Here is a 20,233-nt window from a genome sequence, read left to right as displayed (position 1 = left end):
CCTGCCCATATATAATTAATGAAAATATAATAGAATATTGATCAAATGAATAATTTTATTACTTTTCAGATTTTTTGATGTGTTTTGTTGATTTTTTTTTGTTTATTCTTTTTTTCTTTAGCTTTACCCATTTTGGGAAAATATAAGAAAACGAATTGATCATTTTACGGTACCTGTGGCCTATAAATACATATATATTTAAATATATGGCAAAAAGACTTACGTGACGTTACGTAATCTACATGCGGCTAATACCTACATATATGCGCTTATTTCTATTTTAAAATGCTACTTGGTAGTTTAATTATTAAAGGAATGTGAACGGGATATTTAATACGTAAATTATCATCATTTTTCTGCAGTATAAGTATATCCAATTTATTTCACCAAGTTACCATAGCCGCCATGAAATTAACTGTAAATGCTTGCGTAGAGTTAATTGTAGGATTTTTCTAACTTTTTATTATTTTCTTCCCGAGGAATAATGTTTAAAAATATAGAAAGCTAATTTCATTATCAAATTGCTTTTTAACTATAAGTATATTGCTTATATCACAGCAAGCAGAGATCTAGTATAGATAGATGCAGTGTAGTGTAGAAGCATAATTGTTTGTTGAAAACTTGAAAATTTCATAGAATAAGGAAAAATTATATCAAATGTATATTGTATATTGCAGTACAAAAATGAATATTGTCAACAAGGATATTTTTGTTTTTTTTTATTTTTTTTTTCTTTTGCCGAGTGACCGTTAGAAGCTGTCTAATGTAGAATTAGACGTTGTTTTTTTTCCAAACACTTTTTGGGTCTTATTATTCATAATATAATATATTTTTTGATTTAAACACAGAGTTAGTGGATAGGCAAATTAATAAAAATACATACGACACACAATTTTATTTCCTTCTCTCATTCTAATTTTAAATTAATAACTTTATTACACAACATGTATATAGAAAGATTTTTATACAATAGTGTATAATTAAAAGCTAATCAACTATCAACAATACAGTAAAAGAATTACGAATCGCTTAAATTAGCAGTCTATTATAATGATATGTATCTTTTGCGGTTTGGAACAGCCGTTTTAAGTTTAACTTACTTACACGTCACTTGGCTTAAAATTTAAAAAAGAAAATAAAATAAAAAATAACTAGTATTTTTATTAACAAGTAAATTTATTAAATTATTACTGATTTAACTTGAAAACAATCAACTTGTAAAATTAATAAATAACATTACTAATTAATTATATATATAAAAAAAGATTCTACTGGCAACATTACTTATCGCGCCACTCTAAAACAATTCTAATAGAAATCTTCTTTAATAAGAATGATTATAGAAATTATTAAAAAGTAAATGCATAAAATTTAACCGAGTGACATTTTTATTTTAATTTTATTAGTAATTATTACATACAACTAAGTGATACATTGTGTGTATAAATACAAATGCCTTTTTATTTTAAAACTAAGTCCCTGAATACTGAAACATAGAAAAATGGAGTGAGCGAAGTGTTTCAATTTAAATTTCATTTACGAGCACTTGTCACGAACACAAAAGGTAAAGAGCTTTTTACTTTATAATTAAAGTAGAACTTTAAAGGGATTTTTTTAACTTTAGCCAATTAACTCAACGTTAAAGTATCCATGTATATTTATAATATAGGTACCTAATATAATAGCAAACTCGATTTCTGTATATGTACTTACTTGTATGCATGATACTTTTAGAACTACTGAATGGACTTTAATAAAACAAAAAGTAACATGACTTTTTAGAGTTTTCAAACTAAAACATTTGTTGTTGTAGAACTGTAATAGAATAGCTAGACTATAAGTTATAAAGAAATTACTCCTTAACAAAAGATTGATTACGAGCATAAAAGTGACATAAAACTATCCAATATAGATTACCGAAAAGATTAGGTGCAAAATGTAAAGCTTTTACACGAAGTTGCGAATACCGCCAAGTTAGAAATATAATAGGTACGTATTCAGTAACAATATGAGATCAGAAATCAAATAAAAAATTGGCTAAAATGATATTGATTGAGCTTAGATATTATACACACAAAATATCTGTTACAATATTAGATACTTTCACTGTGGAACATTAAGAATATTAAACAATTCCAAATTGGTTTATATTTTATTAAACTAACTGAGCGGTTGGAGAGAACACAAAGTAGAGTTATTTATTTTACGCGTGAAAAGTGATCACCTTGCAATGCTAGTGGACCATACTATTTATCAGCTTCACGCTATATTGCATATAGCGGGGTGTGGGAGACAAGACACTCCGTTCTCCATACGCCGCCTAATTTTCGACCACGTGCTACCAAAGCGAGGAAATAAAAAATCTTTACCCGAGTGGGAATGGAATCTATAACCTTCGTGATTACAGACGATATCCCATATTTATTAGTCAAGATGGGCGTTTTTATTAAGTATTTGATTACATCCAGGAAGGAGAATTATGACATTCAACGTGTTTTTTTTATTAGGCCTCTGCCAACTCATCTTAACGTGGTATTCACGTAAAATCAGTAGAATTTCACCAAAATTCAATGGCTTCTCAGAAGAAACAGGAGGTGAACCAGCACATGGTGAACCTGTCACATATATGTAAGTCGAATTTCATAGTGCAGTATATTAGTGCCATTTAATGACGTCACCATCCAGCAATCGATCTACTTACACCTAATATTTACATTGAATTACTTTGTATTACCAAACTGTAATAAGTAAATATTCTCTATATAACAAATATTAACACTTAGCTATTGGGGTTGTATGGACAAAGAAAACAGAAGTAAGAGACGAGCGATTTTACGTAATTTAGATTAAATGTTATTCGAATTTTGTAATTTATATAGGTACTAGACGAAACAGCCGATAAAGCTCAAGTTAAAGACAAATGGAAGTAACTAAAAGTTTTGCATCGTGCTCTTGGAAGCTCTCAAAGCTCACGTCTATATATAACATTTTGTATTGATACTTCTCCTTTTGGTCGTACCGGAAGCCTTCCTTGATAAATGAACAATTCAACAGAAAAATATTTATTAAATTTGAATGGGTTGTTCACATTGGTAGTGAATTTTAAGTCGCTGTTATTTATAAACCGCTCACCTCTTAAAATTTTAGTTTTAACTTTTAAGTCCATTTACAAAATAACTTATAACCACGATACAGTCTACAAGGTTGCCTTATCGTGTTTTGAACGCGTTATCACAAATTACAATCAAACTTGTGTATTTAATATAAAATTAGAAATGAAAAATTTAATTTCTGCTAACATTTAAAAAGCGATGTAGTTATAAAATCCGATTACAAAAACATACGAGTCGAAATTCCGCACCTAAACAATTGGCATAGTAAAAAATTTTCAAAATATTACTTTTTTTAACGTACTGTAAGCAAAAAGCTTTATCATCAAAATCCTATCTAGAACAGGTAAAGTCGAGTCAATTTGTTAGCGTACTAAATATAAAAAACTACTGTGGACCTTGGAATGTTAGACATGGATAGTACATTCCCGACGCTCTTGCTCTTTCCTTTGTTGATATCTGAAATTTAAAAAATATAACTTTATTATTTGAGCCCACACAAGTGTTTACACATATTCTACAATAAATTTCAATTGATTAAATTAACAACTTGTGTCGATTTTAATTTGGTAGTTGCTATATAGAACTCACTTGTCTATTAACGATGATATATCGGGAGGTACTGGCGCAAAGCACCCAGAGAGCCCGTCGCTCCCATTTTGACCTCCACTGTTGAAAAATATGTAAATATGTCAATAACAACTTCTTTTATCACCAAAGGCTTTATTACGATTAAAACACAATATATAAATATAGTTAAGCTTAAGGCTATATTTTAGTATGAAATTCGTTAAAAAAATTAATTAACATTAACAAAACTTAAATGAAGTATGTAAGCAGTTAAACGTAAATAAATATAAATATTAATCGTAAAAAAAATTGCAAAAGAAGTAATATAGGTTCCGAACTATACGTCTAACTGTAATCGCGATGGTTGTGGGTTCGATCCCCACCCGGGGGAATTAATTATTTTCATTTCCTCGCTCTGGTAAGCAGACACAGGATCGCGCTGAATTCCGTCGTTTAATCTAGATTTTGGGTTTAACGTGCTTTGTAAAAAAGGCTTAAAGCTGTATAAAAAAGAACTATAAATGTATGTTATTAATAGAATTAGAATTGCACAAATACGTTACAAATTACAAAAGTAGACTTAAGTTGAAGAATATTATTACCCAGAACTTCAAAATTTATACATAATTTACTATTCATGTTCTTAGATTGCTAATTTTAAATAACCTGTGCTTACCCAATGGTAGATTAGTTTAGTACCTACGTGTATGAATTTAAGCCATGATAGTGTGTTCGATTATAATAAGAGAAAAAAAAAAAAAAACAGTCGAATTGATAACCTCCTTTTCTTACAGAAGTCGGTTAAAAACTGTGTAGTGTGTGTCAACAGGTAAAAAAAATATTATTAGTGTGATAGGTATTTAATAAATCTACAACATTTTTGGATAGCTAAGTATGTGCTATGGACGTGTTGAAAACAATTTTAATATCAAAACAAACGTAAGGTAGGTGCATAAAATAAAACCGACGTCTTACATGCAATAACTCTAAATGAACAATTGAGTATAATAATTAAACAATTTAAGATTTGAAAGTGAGGAATCGTGTCTTAACACTAGGTTCCCTCTGCCTACCTTGCTGTACGCGTGAAGCTAAAAAAAAAGATAAATTAAAAGCAACGTAAAGCCACTAAAGCCACCACTCTGTCAGCAGTGGTTGGGTGCGGTGGGTGGTGGGTGGCAGCGTGGGGGTACCTGGTCTACCTGCTGGCGGTGCGCCGCCCGCTGCCGTACGCACTGCCGCCACCTGAGCCGCCTGAACCTGAGATTAATTTTAATTTAAAAAAATAAATTAAATTTGTGAGCACGTTTTGAATAGGAATCTTGTTCTACTAAGAAAAACCGTCAACAAATTCAACAGTTGCTCTTTTCAATTTAAACGTTACATTGTTATTGTTTAATACAAGGACACAATTATAATAAGTAACTATCCTGCAAGAAATTTTGGAGCAACAATGACGTAATTGCTCGTTTTTTAAAGTGAAATATGCGAAGTTAAGTTCAAAATTTTATACGTTTTCTAAAAGTATTACTTTTTCCTAAGTATGGAACAACACTTTAAAAATGACAAAAAACGGATTGTCTCAACACTAGTTTCCTACCTATCTTAGTCTATGCGTTAAACTATGAATTCTATGGTTTATGTTGTACAAATAAATACCTTTAGTAGTAGTATTGGCCGCACTATCGCTATAATCATCAGAGTCGGATCGCTCGCGCCAGTGCGCGTTGGGCGTGGCGTGCGCGTGCGCGTGCGCGGCGGGTACAGGTGTGGCGCGCAGGCGATGCCGCGCTTCTACTGTTGAACACTTTGATAGGCTGGACTCGTCTGAAATTGTGCATAATTTTATATATGTTCAATAGTTGTCAATAAAAGTTAGTATGCTATGCTTTATATATATTTTTGTAGTTGGCGAAATTGTATTTTTAATTTAGAAGTAATTTAGAAATAACAAGATTTATAATAATAAACCTGGCTACGTCCAAAGTATATAGTAGAAATACTGTTTAACATTCAAATACGTTGCTAGGGTATTTAAACCTAATATGATGTTACCATATCTATAATGATCGCAGGCGCGCCTCCGGCGGCGGTGCGGGGGCGCGGCGTCGTCCTCTCTGCGCGCGAGCGTCCGGAACTGCAGCGAGTGCGCCGCGGCGCCGCCGAACGTCGCATAAGGACTTATCTCGTATAGTTCCGCTATATTTAAATTGAAAATGAAAATTGTTTATAATAAAAAAATCTTTTGTAAGAAATTTTAGAACACAATGAATTGAAACGTCTCATATATTAAGATGGGTAATGGAAGTCGGAGTATCTTGACAATTATTTCTCACTGTCTTCCTTGCTATATACGGAATATCATTAATTGGATATGGAGTGAACAGTGTCATGGACTTATTAAGAACTTGCGTGCTTTAGCTATGGTTCAATACACAAACAAGATATTTTACTCTCTTACCTGATGAATCATCATTAGACTTCTCATTGCCGTTGATGGACGAAGACGAATATAATTTGTGTCCTTCTCGAAGCTTTTCTCTTTCAGCCTCGTTACTTTCGCTCAGTTTTCTATTGTCACGTAAATAATTATCACTTGAAAAGCAGAAAAATCTGAAAACAAAATGTTTTTATATAATAACTCCCATTTTCTAAGAGTATTTTAACTCATAATGTTATTATCTACAAACGTCAAAAAAGACAACTTCTTAGTTTACTAATGCCAAAGTGGTACAGTAGGACAATGTTAGGCTGTAAACGCGATGCTTGTAACTTTCCCATTAAGCTAAGATAATCATTCTCTTTTTTTAATTAAAAATATTTTAACTTTATTTTCTCCACTCTGCTAAGAAAATACGTAATCAATACGCAATATTCATATTAGTGCGGAAGTATAGAACAGAGTGTCTTATTATTACATTCTCTACATATCATCTTATACAGGTACAAGAGATAAACAAAAATAAAAAATAGAAAAACACCAAACTCACTTCCGCTTAGCATGCAATAAACACAATAGGGCAGCTAACGCGGCAACCACCACTAGAGCACTCGCAGCACACCACACGAGCGCCGTCCTTACTCCTGTACGCGCTCCGCCTGATGGTGGGGGTGATATTCGAAGTGGCGGGATTCGACCTGTAGGGGAGAAAGATAACTATCTTAGTAATTAGTATTCTGTGGTTGACTTACACTTTAACTTCGAAATTTATAAACTTGAAAAACATAATCTCACAACAAGATCACTCTAAATTCCAAACAACCACTAACCTCCAGTCAAAGTATGTGTATCAGCGAGCAGGGTGACACGTTCGATTCCCGCGTCGCTCCACGCCTCCACCGCCAGTTCATACCACGCGCCGGGAGACAATGCGCCTAGTATGTGCCGCGCTGCGCTCAGACCGGAACCCGCCTAGATAGAATATAACCTATAATACTTTTTTAAATAAAGGCAATCTTTTTAAACAGAATTAAACTAAAAGCGAAAACAAACCATTCAAAGTTAAGAGATCGTTTAAGTTTTACAATATTTTACGTATTTTTTAAATTTAACTTAGCGAATTATGTAAAATAGGCAAAGATGACTAAGAAAGCCACATCTCCTTTCTGACAATGAAAAAATAATTTTACATTTAATTTTTCTAATTCACCACAAACACAAACAGTAATTTCAACCAAATAAAATACTATAAACCTGTATCCAGTGTTCGTCCCCAGCACGCCGATACGCAATTCTAAATCCCAATATAGGACATCCGCCGTCGCGCCACGCGTACAAGTTAATTTTAATGGCTGTAGCATTTGTATGGACGTGTTCTTCTGGCTTAGGAGGTTTTGGACCTAGGAGTGGAGAAGTGGGCAAAATAGCAAAATTATTAAACCGATTTTTATAACGCTATCTATATAATATCTCAATATGACTTATAGTTTCGACCAAAATTTTGGAGAAAAATACAGAGAGAGGTCTGCTCAACGTTCTTCGCTTTTATGTTACCAAAATGAGGAAATGAGAATAATTCATTGCCTTGAGTTGAAATGGAACCTACAGCCTTCGCGTTTAAAGTCAAATGTTGTGCTGCTGCGCCACAACGGCCCTATTCTCAAATAATATTTATAAAATAATACACTTTCAATAAACTTACGTCCTCCCCTCGTAGTAGCAGTAAGTACTTCACTGGGCGGCCCCAAAGATATTTTATTCTGAGCTTGTATCTTCGAATTATACGTAGTACCACATTTCAGCATGTCCATAGTATATGAAGTTTGTTCCGGCGACAACTCCACGCTGTGCCATTCTGTTTCTGTAGATTGCTTGTAATTGAGGATGTAGCCTGGGAAGATTGAAATTCAATATTGTTTGAGTTAAAAGCTCCGATAACAAACGTCCATTGGTTCTAAATTGATGGAATATGAGGAGGAGAAAGATGTATCGCTATGTAAAACTAGAATTATGTTTCTCCAGTCGTCTTGATGTTGCGAAAGAAATTCATATTATCAATTATTATATTCGTGTTTTTAAGTTTCATGCTCTAATGCTTCTACTGTTAAGACACTCACTGTTTTACTCTCCGTCAGAATTTAAGACATCTAGTATTGAATGGTGGAAATTAACGCTGTACTATGTCTTAAGGTGAAATGAAAATCCATCCAAGGGCAGATTGAATCCACCACAATCCATAAAAATATCATATATTTCTTACCTAACACAGGCTGGTCAGTTTCCGGCATTCTCCAATGCAACTTAATACTAGTGGCAGTAGTATACTGTAAGGATAGGGCAGGAGCTCCAGGAGGCATTACAACCTTCACTGTATACACTATGGAGTCCTCTGCTATACTATTTGTGGCAGTGCATGTAAAGTTTCCTGATGATTGTTCATTTACTTCTGTGGATGTAAGATATTTTTGCTTATATTTAGGTAGTTTTTAGTTAGACTTTTATTGGTAATTTTAATTGATTATACTTTACATATACCCAATAACACAAATAAAATATGGAATAATAATATAAAATTTTAGGATAAGCTTAATTTACATATTGCTACTACTTTAAAACAAGCCAACTCACCTCTTATATGCAAATGTCCGTTTCTCGTAACCTGATAGAATCTATGATGAGTGACAGGTGCCCTAGCGTGCGCCCAACGCGTCCTCGGCGCGGGGAGTCCCACCGCACTGCATGAGAGTAGTGCCCCACGACCCAGACCTACTCGGATTGTACCCCCGAATGAGGCTATGCGGGCTGGAACTGATACATACATAATATTATTTGGTTTTTCTAAACAATAGGGCTTTTTTTATGAGCAAAGATAACCTTTTAATTTAACCTTTTTTCACTTTTCGTTAAATTTAGAAACAATGTTAGTCGCAAATCCAGATCTTAGAAGTGAACCCAGAACTATACAGTACAATCCTAAATAGCTTATTCTTCTAAATTGCAGCTGGATTTAACGTGAATTGTAATTTTTATCGTTTCAAAATAACTCACTCCTAGAACTAGGTCCCTGTCCCACCACCAGTGTAGACTCGCCCTCTCCCGACCCTGTAGTGGCTGACACCCAGAACTCGTACCGCTGGTTCTCCATCAGATTCCTCACTTGGAACATCAGCTCCGTCTCCTGGCTCTTATCAGCTGATACCGTGAAGCTAGAGTGCTTACCTAACCTGTCAATACAACCATGTAACTAAAGATTTTATTTGAAAATTGTTATTGAAATAACAATTAATAAAGAATATTATAAATATTTTATTTAGTATAAGAATAATAATTATTAGCGAATAATTTTATATTTTTAAAGTGTTATCCAATTTTTAGAACAAAAAAAACTTTTTAAACATTTAAAAGTTTAAGCCTAGCGGAATTTGGAACGCACAGCATGGAAGTCCATATTATGCCATGTTTTTTTTGACATATTTAAAAAAGTATATAAATTTATGCATGTTAATTACCTTTAAAAGATTGACAAAAAACACAATAACATCGGGCAAGCCTTACCCGCAGTATGTAAATAGTACTCACCGCCCAGCTTCTCTATAATAAACAGTATAGTGAGATATAACGCCGTTGGGATGTACTGGGGGAAGCCAGCTAACTAGTACCGAGTCACTCGAAAACGGTAGTGCCTTGATCTTCTCAGGGGCGGAAGGCACTGTAATGAAACAAATATTTTAACCGGATTAACCGCGTATATTTTGGTATTCGAAAATCTATTTCAGAAAACTCGATGATTCGAACACACTCAAAGTAGTCCAGTAGTCGTCCGAGGCTTTGACCTCGGGTGACTCTAAACCGAAATGTCCAAACCAGAAGGTCTTATTCAGTTAAATATAATAGTATTTTTTTATGCTTTTACTGTATTCAATTCAATTTACATTATATTTCATGAACTTGAATAAAATTAATTTCAAACTTTCCTATTCAGTACTTGTCAAAGTTTTGTAAGGTCAACTAATAACTCAAATAAATGCTTTAAAATTGACTTATGAGGAATTGATTTGCTGAGAGTCATATTTTATCCCTCAGTGTATGCAGGGTAGGCAAAGGGATCTTTGTGCTAGGCATAACTCAACTCTGCGCTTTGTCTTCTTACCTGTGCGAGAAAATGAAAATAATTCATTTCTCCTTGTAGGAATCGAACCCACAACTGTCGCATTTACAGTTTTTATTGTAATTACAGCCTGACTCAATTTTTTTTATCATATAAACTTAAAAGACTTTACTTTTAATTAACTGTAAAAAGCTTAAATAAAAGCATAAATTGCTAAAATTAAAGAGCTTTCATACAAAAAATTATTTTTCGTCCTTACCATCCTCCTCGGTCATACAATACACAGGCGCGCTCCGCTTGCCGTCCCCCGCAGCAGTATATGCAGCTACTTGCACTGAATAATTACTATATTTGTGTAACGCGTGAAGGTAAGTCTCTGTTGTTGATACACGTTTTAGTTCTGCACCTTCGGCTGAAATAAGAGATGTAGATAATATTTAGGATAATATATAGGATAATATATAGGATGATATAACATTTTCAACATAACTGAGCTCGTTTCATAGTTAGTTTCATATAAAATTATGACATTTTGTCTACATACATAAACTAAGGGTCAAATCTCGTATACATACTCGTATACATTTTTATACGTTTTTAAATATATTTCTCTTTTCTTGCTTATGCATATTCAAAAATAAATAAATAATTGAAAATAAATTAATTATTAATAAATTTAAAAATGATAAAAAAATCATACCATGATCACTAGACAAAGCGGCATAAATAACTTTATATCCCTGTATCAGCCCCGCGCGCAACGCAGGCGGCGGAGGTGCCCACGAAACTTTCATACTGGATGATGATAGAGATGTACAAGATACACGAGTGGGAGCTGCTTCTGGAACTGGAATATCAATATATTTTATGAATATTCATATAATATGTAGGATATTAATTTCTTATCAGATTATATTTCTTATTTATCTAGATATATCAAATATGAAGTTACGTTTCGCCATATTGAGCACCAGGAAAAGTGGAGTTACAAGTCGTTTGTTTCTCTCTCACCTTTAAAATATAAAGATAAAACTCACAAATATCTTACCTCCTTCCAAAGTAGTAGCAGTGACAGCAGGCGAGGGAGGCCCGGCAGCTACACCATTGAAGGCACGCACTTTTACTTCGTATCGAGTGAATTTCTTCAAAGCCGACAATGTTAGTTCTGTTGCAGACCATCCGTTCACTGTTAGTGTTCTGTATATATAAATTAGGCGTTAGTAATTAGAAATTACCTATATTAAAAAAATATTGCGATTAAAAAGTGTTCATTTAACGTACATAAAAAATTTCATTATCCTATATCCAGTTCCCCATACAATGAGTATACCAGAATTAGTGTGATATAATCGGTTATTTAATAGTATCCCCCTACTAGAATCGGGTGCAACATCCGGTCCCAACTCCTCACAGGTAACGGCTTACGTTCAAGTTAGGATCCTACATTCATTTAGGTATATATTTTAGTTTAAATATTACCTACCTAGTAGAATTAGGTAATGGTGCAGCATCCGGTCCCAACTCCGCGCAAGTAATGGAGTAGCCCAGTAGTTCTCCGTGCCACGCGTCGCGCGCCGGTGGCCGCCAGGTGACGTGGAGCTCGCCGGCCGCGCCGGCTGTTACTGAGACACTGTGCGGCGCTTCTGATGGTGCTGGGTGCGAACATTATGGTGGGTTAGCCTCTGAGTATTTTAAATGATTCATAACTTTTTGTGTTCCTAATGTATATTTTTCAGTATTTGAGCCGTTCAGTCTTTTTTATCTAGCGATATGTTTTTCCTATAATTTCCATTTTAATATATTGGCATGTACCTAGGTACTAGACGGAAGACTTATTCATAGGGGAACACAAAAGAATATACTATATAATAGTGATATACCCACAACTATCATCAGCCAAGCTAACTACGAAGGTATCATTCAATGTTATCAATATATCAAATCATCATCATCAGGCTGTTCTCGTCCACTGCTGGGAATAGGCCTCCCCAATGGCACTTTTTAACATTAAGCTTTAATTATTTTGTATAAAATATACAAAATAATTAAAGCTTTAATCTCACCTTCTTCCTGTGTCTTAACAACGACAGGTTCGGTGTAATCGCTGGCGTCTATCTGGTTGACGGCAGCGAGGCGGATCATGTAGGCGGTGTGCGGGCGCAGGTTGCTGAGTAATGCCTCGTAGTGGATGTCGCCTTTTTTCGTTAACCTGTATTGTTGGTGTATTTGATTATTTAAAGTTAGTTAGATCATAAGTATAGATAAGTGTGTAATAACAATATAAAAATTAAATATTTTTTTCAATATAATTTTTTAAAATAAAATCGTATCGTATCGGTACATAAGACAGTAGAAGACATAAAAAAATATTGATCGTGCAGTTTTCACTTTTGTATTTTTAGTGTTTGTTATTTTTTAACATATAGTATTTGTTTTAGTTAAATCGGTAAATAAAAAAGTTATACCATTTTAAAGAATGTTGTTATTGGTTTTTTTTGGTTGAAACTTTAGTTTTCAATATTGCTTCTAAAATAATAATATTTTAAAGGGATATTATTTTTTGGTGATAATTTTTATTTTTAATATACAAAAAAAAAACAAAATACTAACGTAACATAACCACTCGCTCCACCATGCAGCGACACGTTGACCGTCTCAGCACCGTCCCACCTCGTGACATGCATAGCGCCGGACAACAGCGTGTGTTGTACCGAATAGCCAAGTAGAGGAGAGTTGCCGTCGAAGCGGAGACTCCAGGAGAGACGAACTGCTCTGGATTGTATCTCAGTTACTGATAACGATTGAGGTGTTTCTGGTTTTTCTGTGGATGTAATATTATGTAGGTAATACAATAGTTAGTTATGATTGGTATTATTGACTTGAGCCCATCGTGTGGCAGTGTCTAATGGTAAAACCGAACTTATCAGAAAAATAATGGTAAATATGAATATATGATAGAAAAATGTTGACTATCCGGTTGTTCTTCTTTTATGTCTAAATGCCATAAATGCTGATAAATGTAAAAAATATATATGTTTTACTAAATATACCTTGGATGGACAGATATATATAATGATCGCTGTGCCCGTACGCGTTGACCGCCTGACACTTGTATACGCCGGAGTCGCGGCGCTCACTGCGACTGATGTACAGCTGGGAACGCAACCCACTGTCTGTTTTGGCTTCTGAGATGCTCAACCTGGAATATAGTATGGAACATGATATGGTTATAAAGCAATCAACTACTTTCTAACCAGACACCTAACTATTAAATTAGAAGCAACATCCTTACAGTGTCAGTTTCAGTAAATCAAGAGTAAGTAAATTGATAATTTTCTCAACTAATAAGACTATTTCATTGTTTCAAGTACACAACAAGCACCTTCACTTATAAGTAGATATGTATACTTAGATGATTATTTATATGAGAGTAAATGCTATGGAAACAAAAAGGTATTGTGTAAAGGAGTGGAAGAACTTATAAAATTTTATATCTATAATATAGGGATCTAAAACATTAATACCTACCTATAAGTAGATAAATCTAAAGGATTCCCGTCCCTCGACCAGGTAAGCCGTAGCGGCGCGTCCCCTCGCGCCTCGCAGGACAGCGTGGCGCCGGCGTCACGGCGCGCTGACACGTTGTGCGACGTCACTTCGAAGCGGGCTGGCTCTGTAGAGAGAATAGAGTGGTGATTTTTTTTAATATATGGACTGTTTATTTTGAGAGTGGTGTAAGTCCATTTTCTTTTGTTTCGAGAAAATTAAAGGTTAGTATGTCGATGATTATGCAATTTCATTTACCGACCGATTTTAAGTTGTTCAAAGCGTGGGTTTTTTTTGAGAAATTAAACACGGACAAGTTATATATAAAAAAATTACATTAAATTAAGCATGAATTACGTGATAGCTCATTTTTCTCAAAAATGGACTTACACCACTTTCAAAATAAACGGTCCATATATCGCAAACTAGCGATAGAGAAGCGGCTTCGCCCGTTTAACTTATTGTTATATTATATCCAAAATACACTAAATTTTTACATAATTTTGAGCCTATGTATGATTCTGGTATCATCTAATCCTTTTCCGTATTTTTAGCGTGAAAGTGAAACAAACATCCATCCTCATAAACTTTCACATTTATAAAATTTGTAGATAAGATAAAACTAAAATGTCCAAGAGTCCTTTACGCTCTCGGAATTTTCCCGTTTATATAACATTTTTCATTTATATTTTGCTTCGTAGCGCGATGTAATATAACGTATAGCCTTTTTTGATAAACGGAACATCTAATACAACAAGAATTATAAATTTGAACCAGTAGTTCCTGAGCTTAGCGCGTTCAATCAAACAAACTTTCAGCTCTATTTAATGAAATTTAAAGTAAGACAAGATCCTTCAATATGCATTATTTAAATTTAAATTTACTTAGTTTAAACTTAGTTCAGATTTTTTAAATTTTATACAACTAAACTTACAGGAACCATATAACAAAATACAAGAATAAAAACTCATAAATAATTTATATATACTTACCATTTATAGCTACAAAGATAGTCTTCGTAAGAGGAGTCCCAACGCTATTCTCAGCTTTGCACATGTAATATCCCTCGTCGTATGGTAAAGCAGCTTCGATAGACAAAGTACCATTTTGTAGAAATTGAAATCTACCACCCAAATTAACTAGCGGTAAGAAATCTGATGCTGAACCGGCTGAAAAAAATGTAACGACTTAGGTATATATATATCACAATCTTTGCTTAGCGAGTACTTAAGAATCTGCGTTATTAATAGAGTAAGTTAATTATTTACCAAATTATTATTTACCTTTTGTCTAGCAAATTATGGAAAACATATAAAGATATTACAAAGAAAATATTTCAGGATTTGCATTCCCATTGGAATTACGAATATTGTAAAGCACTAAATAACTAACCTCGTTGCTTAAGCCACGTAGTATGCGGCGTGGGAGATCCGGTCGTATGACAGTGTAAAGCCAAAGGCTCTCCAGCCAACACCGCCACGTCTGTCGGCTCTCTTATCCATTTAGGGGAAACTGCAGCATGCAAACACGTTATATTTATTAGTTACCGTTAACAGAAACTGGTTGTTACCATTTAAAAAGTATTATTCTACACTTAGAAAAGAAATCCATTTTTTTAAGCTTAAATTTAAACATTTGAACGTGAGATTTAAATCCGCGTCCCTTTTTCAGATTTTCCAAGAGGTGCGATTCGAAATGCCGCTTAGTTCATATTTGTATACGGTTTGTTTATAAAATTAAGAAATTGATTCGCTTAAGTTAACTAAATTCAAATGAGAATTTCAATACAAAGTAAAATAAATCAAAATATTTGAAGTGCACTTACAGTCGCCAAGAGGCGTTAAACTGAGATGTTAAACTGAGATTAAGTATTTATGACAATTGGTTCGTTACGTCACTTGTTACTATTTCTTATCGTGTATTTTTCTGAACTGCATCGAAATGGCATGGTTTTATACGAAAAATAGCGATTTTAAACCTAAATATAGAACTGCTCTGCTTTGCTCTGTCAATTTAAATTAGGCTAGAAATATACTCACGTAGTCCAGCTGCTAAATAATGCTATTAAACACTTAAAAAACTTGTATATAAAATATTTTGAGATTTTTCACTATTCAATACATTTCTATGTAAAATTACAAAATACTAAACATTTTTTATTGCTTATTGTTAACATTTTTCTCAAATAATAAAAAATATTACAATACAAATATAATAATAATATTTTGTTTAAGTTTTACGCTTTATCCCTAGCCAGGTAGCCAGGAAGAAAGGAGCGCCAAACGCTACTGTCCTTGCATACCTCTTTCGCCTCATCTACTATCATTTTTTGTTTTTTCACGTGACCTTCCAATATCACCGATATTGTGTTCTTGAAGGACAACTTAGGTCGTCTTCAGCTTCTCTTATCACTCGCTCTTGCTTGCTCACTGTGCCTAAAACACCTGCATTGCATGCATGCATGCATTTTCACATTTATTTCGTATCTTCCATCTCTACTAAACATACTTCCTAAATGTACTACTTCGTTCATATGTTCTAATACCCTTACACGGAGCCTATCTTGCCTTCTGTCCTCACTAGTATTCAGGCTAAGACCAATATTTTCACACTCTTTTTTCTGAATTGTGACCAAATCCACAAATCGCAGTCTGATAATTCAATGAGCACTGCATCACCTGCATACTATCACCTGCAATTTACTTTCAGGTCCCCTTCTTTCTTTCCCATGTCACTCTATTTCATTATTTGTAATAATAGTGCTAAAAAAATTACCCTTTCCTCTAAGCCATCTGTAATCCATCGAGGCAAAACAAAAACGAGGTACATTTGAGATGAAGCTTTATCTAAATTAAAATAAAATTTTACTTAACACATCTTAATTGTCATGATTTTTATTATAATTTCATACAAAATTTTTATTATAAAAAAGGGTGTCCAGTGCAAAGCGTGCGGAATGCATTTTGGCGTGTTGGGTGCAAGTACCGGTGCCGATTGTGCATGGTGGTCATTATGGTTACCTTTGACCACGAGTTCCGCGGTATAGTTAACTCGCGCCGCGTTGTTCGAGGCCACACAGGTGTAAGACCCGCTGTGCCTTGCCGACACCTCCTTGAATACGAGGTTGCTGAAAAATTCAGCGCCCCGCTCTTCCACCTAGCGATTAGCGTTTTTTGTTCATATTTCTAAATTATTTTCTTATTTTGATAAAAAAATAACTTCTTTAACAACATAAAATATTCTAGAAATAACATAAATCAATCTCTAAATAACACAACCCGCCTTTCTGTATGTCTTTAATTAAATTACGAGTTTTGTTTATTAGATCCTAAAACAATAAATATTATTTAAAACAAAACATAAAATAACATTGCTAGTTTTGTAAACAATGGCCTAAATCAGGACATTTTTTTAAAAACATTACAAGAACATAAAAAACAAATAAAACAAGGAAAAAAGGGGGTCACAGACAAAAATCATAGAGCATTAAAATAAAAAAAATCATGTCTTTATCTTATTTTAATCCAATTTTATATGTATAAATTTTTAAGTCACTTAAACTTACCTGTAAATCAGCAGGTATAGGCGAGTCATCTTTCAGCCAGGCAAAGCGTACCGGCATGTCACCGGAGGCGACACTGCAGCTGACCTGCGCTCTTTTACCCTCTTGCAGGTTAGCGGAGAACGAGAATGGCTCTATTTCTGGTGGATCTGATGTAGATAAGATAAGGATTAATATTTTATATTTTCTCTTTTTATATTATAAAAAAAATATTATAATAAGTATTTTTTTCCTTGTGCGGTAAAGCACTTTTAAATTCATAAATGACTTTACTACTTTATTTACATTTATTCATCTTCCAGCATATAGCAAGGTAATCAAAGGGGGGTGTTAAGACAAAAAAACATACTAACTGCTAACAATAAGTTGCAACTCCCTCCTCGCGATCTCCCCATGAGGTCCTACAGCGCTACAAGTATACGCGCCAGCACTTCCCGCTTCAACTCGTGCTAGGCGTAACGCTCCACTGACTCCCACCCCTGGGTTTGAACCTGTACCTCCAGATGCTTCCCATTCTAATTGGTTGCCATCACGTTCCCAGCGAACGGAGCTGTAAAAATATTTTTTGTATAACATTGTAAGAGGGAGGAAGGGAGTGTTTCAATCATAGTGTAGATACTCCGTTTCTTACTTTCCCTATTCACAAGGCATTGCGTGTTGAGTGGAGAAACTCAACGCCGCAAAAAAAATGCGTAACCTTTATTTTAGAAGTAATGTTTTTTTTTTTTATTTTTTAGCGTCACGATGTATCCTGAATATATCAGGGTAGGCAAGGTAACCTAGAATTAAAGGACTCCGTGCTCCATTTTTCCCCAATTTTTGAGATATTGTGTAGCAGATCTTAGCGCTGTGATTTGTCTAAATACCAGACATGGAAGACACAGAAATGGAAATAGTTTGTTTCCCCGAGTGAGATCCGAACTCACAAGGCTAGAGGCTTTATCCTATTATTTAGTTATTTGCCCTTGATCACGGGAGCTAAGCAGCAGGCTAAACTAGTAATAATGTGCGTGTAACTCCAGTGTAGTTAGACTAATTTATATTATAAATTACCAGTCAGATTTTCATAACATAATAACTTATGGAGAACGATTCCTTTAGTGATTTTATAACATTCGTTTGGCGTTTGGACATTATTTTCAAGAAATTAAATTAATATTTTCCTCAAAATTTACCTTAGTTATGCCACTCTATAGTGGACGGTAAGAAACAAAATCGATGCTTCAGAATGTCTTATCATCTAAGCGAGTTACGTCTAAATGTCTACTAAAGAAACTAACTACAAAGTTGACGAAGACGCTCACCAATATTACATTTCTCCAATAAATCTGTTGAAACGACTTTTTTATTAGTTAGCTATCTTTAAGATATCGTTCATAATGGTTCAAGTTAAGGATGAATCGATTTATGGTTGTGAAAGTTTATGATTTATCTCCTTAATTTCAAATATTAGAATACTATTCTTTATACAGACGATGTGTATTAGGCAAGTTATATTCTTATGTTTGAATGTGCAGGTGGAAAGGGGGGAGGAGGTAGGGGCGGTGTCAATGGGCTAAAAAAAAATACGTATGCGACTCGGGACGTGAGCGTGAAACGCCCGACAGAAGTTGTAACTTAAAGTAATCTAAGTTGAACTATTTAATATTCAAATTGTTTAACTTGATATAAGTTTAGGCTATTAATATTAATATGATAATGTGTAGAAATGTTTTTTTTAATAAAATCTTTTATTGAATATTAAATATATTATATTCTTAGTTTACTTAGTCTTGAAAATGTACCTACTACTAGAATTTTGTGTGTGTACATTATTAGTATCATTTTTTAATCCTGCTTAAGTAACAATTGGAAGAGAGAGGAGAGAGAACCTGGACTACGGCTGACGCTGTGGGTTAGAGTGAGAGAAAAGGAAGCCAGTTCCGTAACGACGCGTAACGTAACGAAGCCATCTATGATAAGAAATTATCACTTCATAAAATTCTTTGTTTACGAGGGGGAAGTTGCAGGTAAAATCTAGTGTATGTATAAGAATTATAGTTTCAATTTAGGTCAAAATATCTATACATAGCTTACCTTATCGGATATCCTGAATACGGGCAGTACAGTATCAATTCCCTTCCAGCCACAGCTCTAATTGGTCCAATCGATCGTACGTATGGCGGTCCTAGCAAATAATGAATTAATTAATCAAATTATCTTTTATATACAATTTAATTTGGTCCTTAAAAAATCCTTTTACTGTTTTATATACTCTTTAGCTTGTATTTTTTTTTAATTTGACTTCTAAATTATAGGTAATTATAGGAGTGGAACTCCCTGCTGGCTGAACTGTTCCCCGTCAAGTATAACCTGGCCCTCTTTAAGGAACGAGTGAATAGGTACTACCTAGGCAAGCATGCTCCACCTTCGTCCGCATCGTCACTTACTACTAGGTGAGGTAGCGGACAAATGCTTGCCTATCAACAATAAAAAAAAAAAAAGGTCAAAACTTTGATAAATTCATTCTAGCTTCACTTAGTCTATTTTCTAGAGAAATTGCGTGTTGAATGGAGGAACTGAATGCCGTGTTTTGTACTATAAAAAAATAGTAATAGTATTATTATTAAAATTATTAAAGGAAAGCTTAAATCATTTTAATAATATTATTTTTACGTAAGTAAGTATTAAGCTATAAGTCTTGTAATATCTATAGTCTATAAGCCTTGTAATATTTGTTTTGCAGCGTGTAAAAGCAAGAAAACTTTATCTTTTACTATGATCAAAATATTTTATACATTTCGCTTTTCCTGCATACTACGTTCTTTCCACCACGACGGAGAAATTAAAATAATTTAAGCTAGGTCAAACCGACAACCATCGCGCTTACAATTAAACATTTTATTTGTGTATATAAA

The 20,233-nt window shown here is 34.0% G+C and overlaps 1 protein-coding gene across 2 annotated transcripts in view; it reads right to left on the bottom strand.

The window, feature by feature from the left end:
• Positions 1–880: 880 nt before the first annotated feature.
• Positions 881–20,233, bottom strand: part of LOC146535366 (cell adhesion molecule Dscam1-like) — a 131,619-nt gene continuing 112,266 nt past the window's right edge. Inside the window, exons 12-39 of one of the 2 annotated variants that reach the window (XM_085190966.1) lie at positions 19,413–19,503; positions 17,690–17,886; positions 17,340–17,485; positions 16,795–16,930; positions 15,167–15,286; positions 14,767–14,943; positions 13,757–13,901; positions 13,279–13,427; positions 12,839–13,049; positions 12,292–12,437; positions 11,712–11,880; positions 11,277–11,425; positions 10,929–11,075; positions 10,488–10,640; positions 9,700–9,829; positions 9,169–9,344; positions 8,749–8,928; positions 8,381–8,566; positions 7,823–8,011; positions 7,375–7,520; positions 6,951–7,092; positions 6,671–6,818; positions 6,142–6,293; positions 5,736–5,879; positions 5,340–5,507; positions 4,883–4,940; positions 3,702–3,779; positions 881–3,569 (exon numbers count right to left, since the gene is read on the bottom strand). In XM_085190966.1, coding sequence (XP_085047092.1) covers positions 3,518–3,569; positions 3,702–3,779; positions 4,883–4,940; positions 5,340–5,507; positions 5,736–5,879; positions 6,142–6,293; positions 6,671–6,818; positions 6,951–7,092; positions 7,375–7,520; positions 7,823–8,011; positions 8,381–8,566; positions 8,749–8,928; positions 9,169–9,344; positions 9,700–9,829; positions 10,488–10,640; positions 10,929–11,075; positions 11,277–11,425; positions 11,712–11,880; positions 12,292–12,437; positions 12,839–13,049; positions 13,279–13,427; positions 13,757–13,901; positions 14,767–14,943; positions 15,167–15,286; positions 16,795–16,930; positions 17,340–17,485; positions 17,690–17,886; positions 19,413–19,503 — 4,085 coding nt within the window. In that variant the 3' untranslated portion in view covers positions 881–3,517. Of the gene's footprint in view, positions 3,570–3,701; positions 3,780–4,873; positions 4,941–5,339; positions 5,508–5,735; positions 5,880–6,141; positions 6,294–6,670; positions 6,819–6,950; positions 7,093–7,374; positions 7,521–7,822; positions 8,012–8,380; positions 8,567–8,748; positions 8,929–9,168; positions 9,345–9,699; positions 9,830–10,487; positions 10,641–10,928; positions 11,076–11,276; positions 11,426–11,711; positions 11,881–12,291; positions 12,438–12,838; positions 13,050–13,278; positions 13,428–13,756; positions 13,902–14,766; positions 14,944–15,166; positions 15,287–16,794; positions 16,931–17,339; positions 17,486–17,689; positions 17,887–19,412; positions 19,504–20,233 lie in introns of both variants that reach the window. The other variant, XR_014878309.1, reaches the window with a different exon arrangement.

This window comes from Heliconius melpomene, chromosome 10, assembly GCF_056956725.1.
Source record: "Heliconius melpomene rosina isolate 202511_hmr_F chromosome 10, ASM5695672v1, whole genome shotgun sequence".
Taxonomy (NCBI): Eukaryota; Metazoa; Arthropoda; class Insecta; order Lepidoptera; family Nymphalidae; genus Heliconius; species Heliconius melpomene.
The sequence above is the reverse complement of the archived record's forward strand: the minus strand, read 5'-3'. Positions and strand labels throughout refer to the sequence as shown.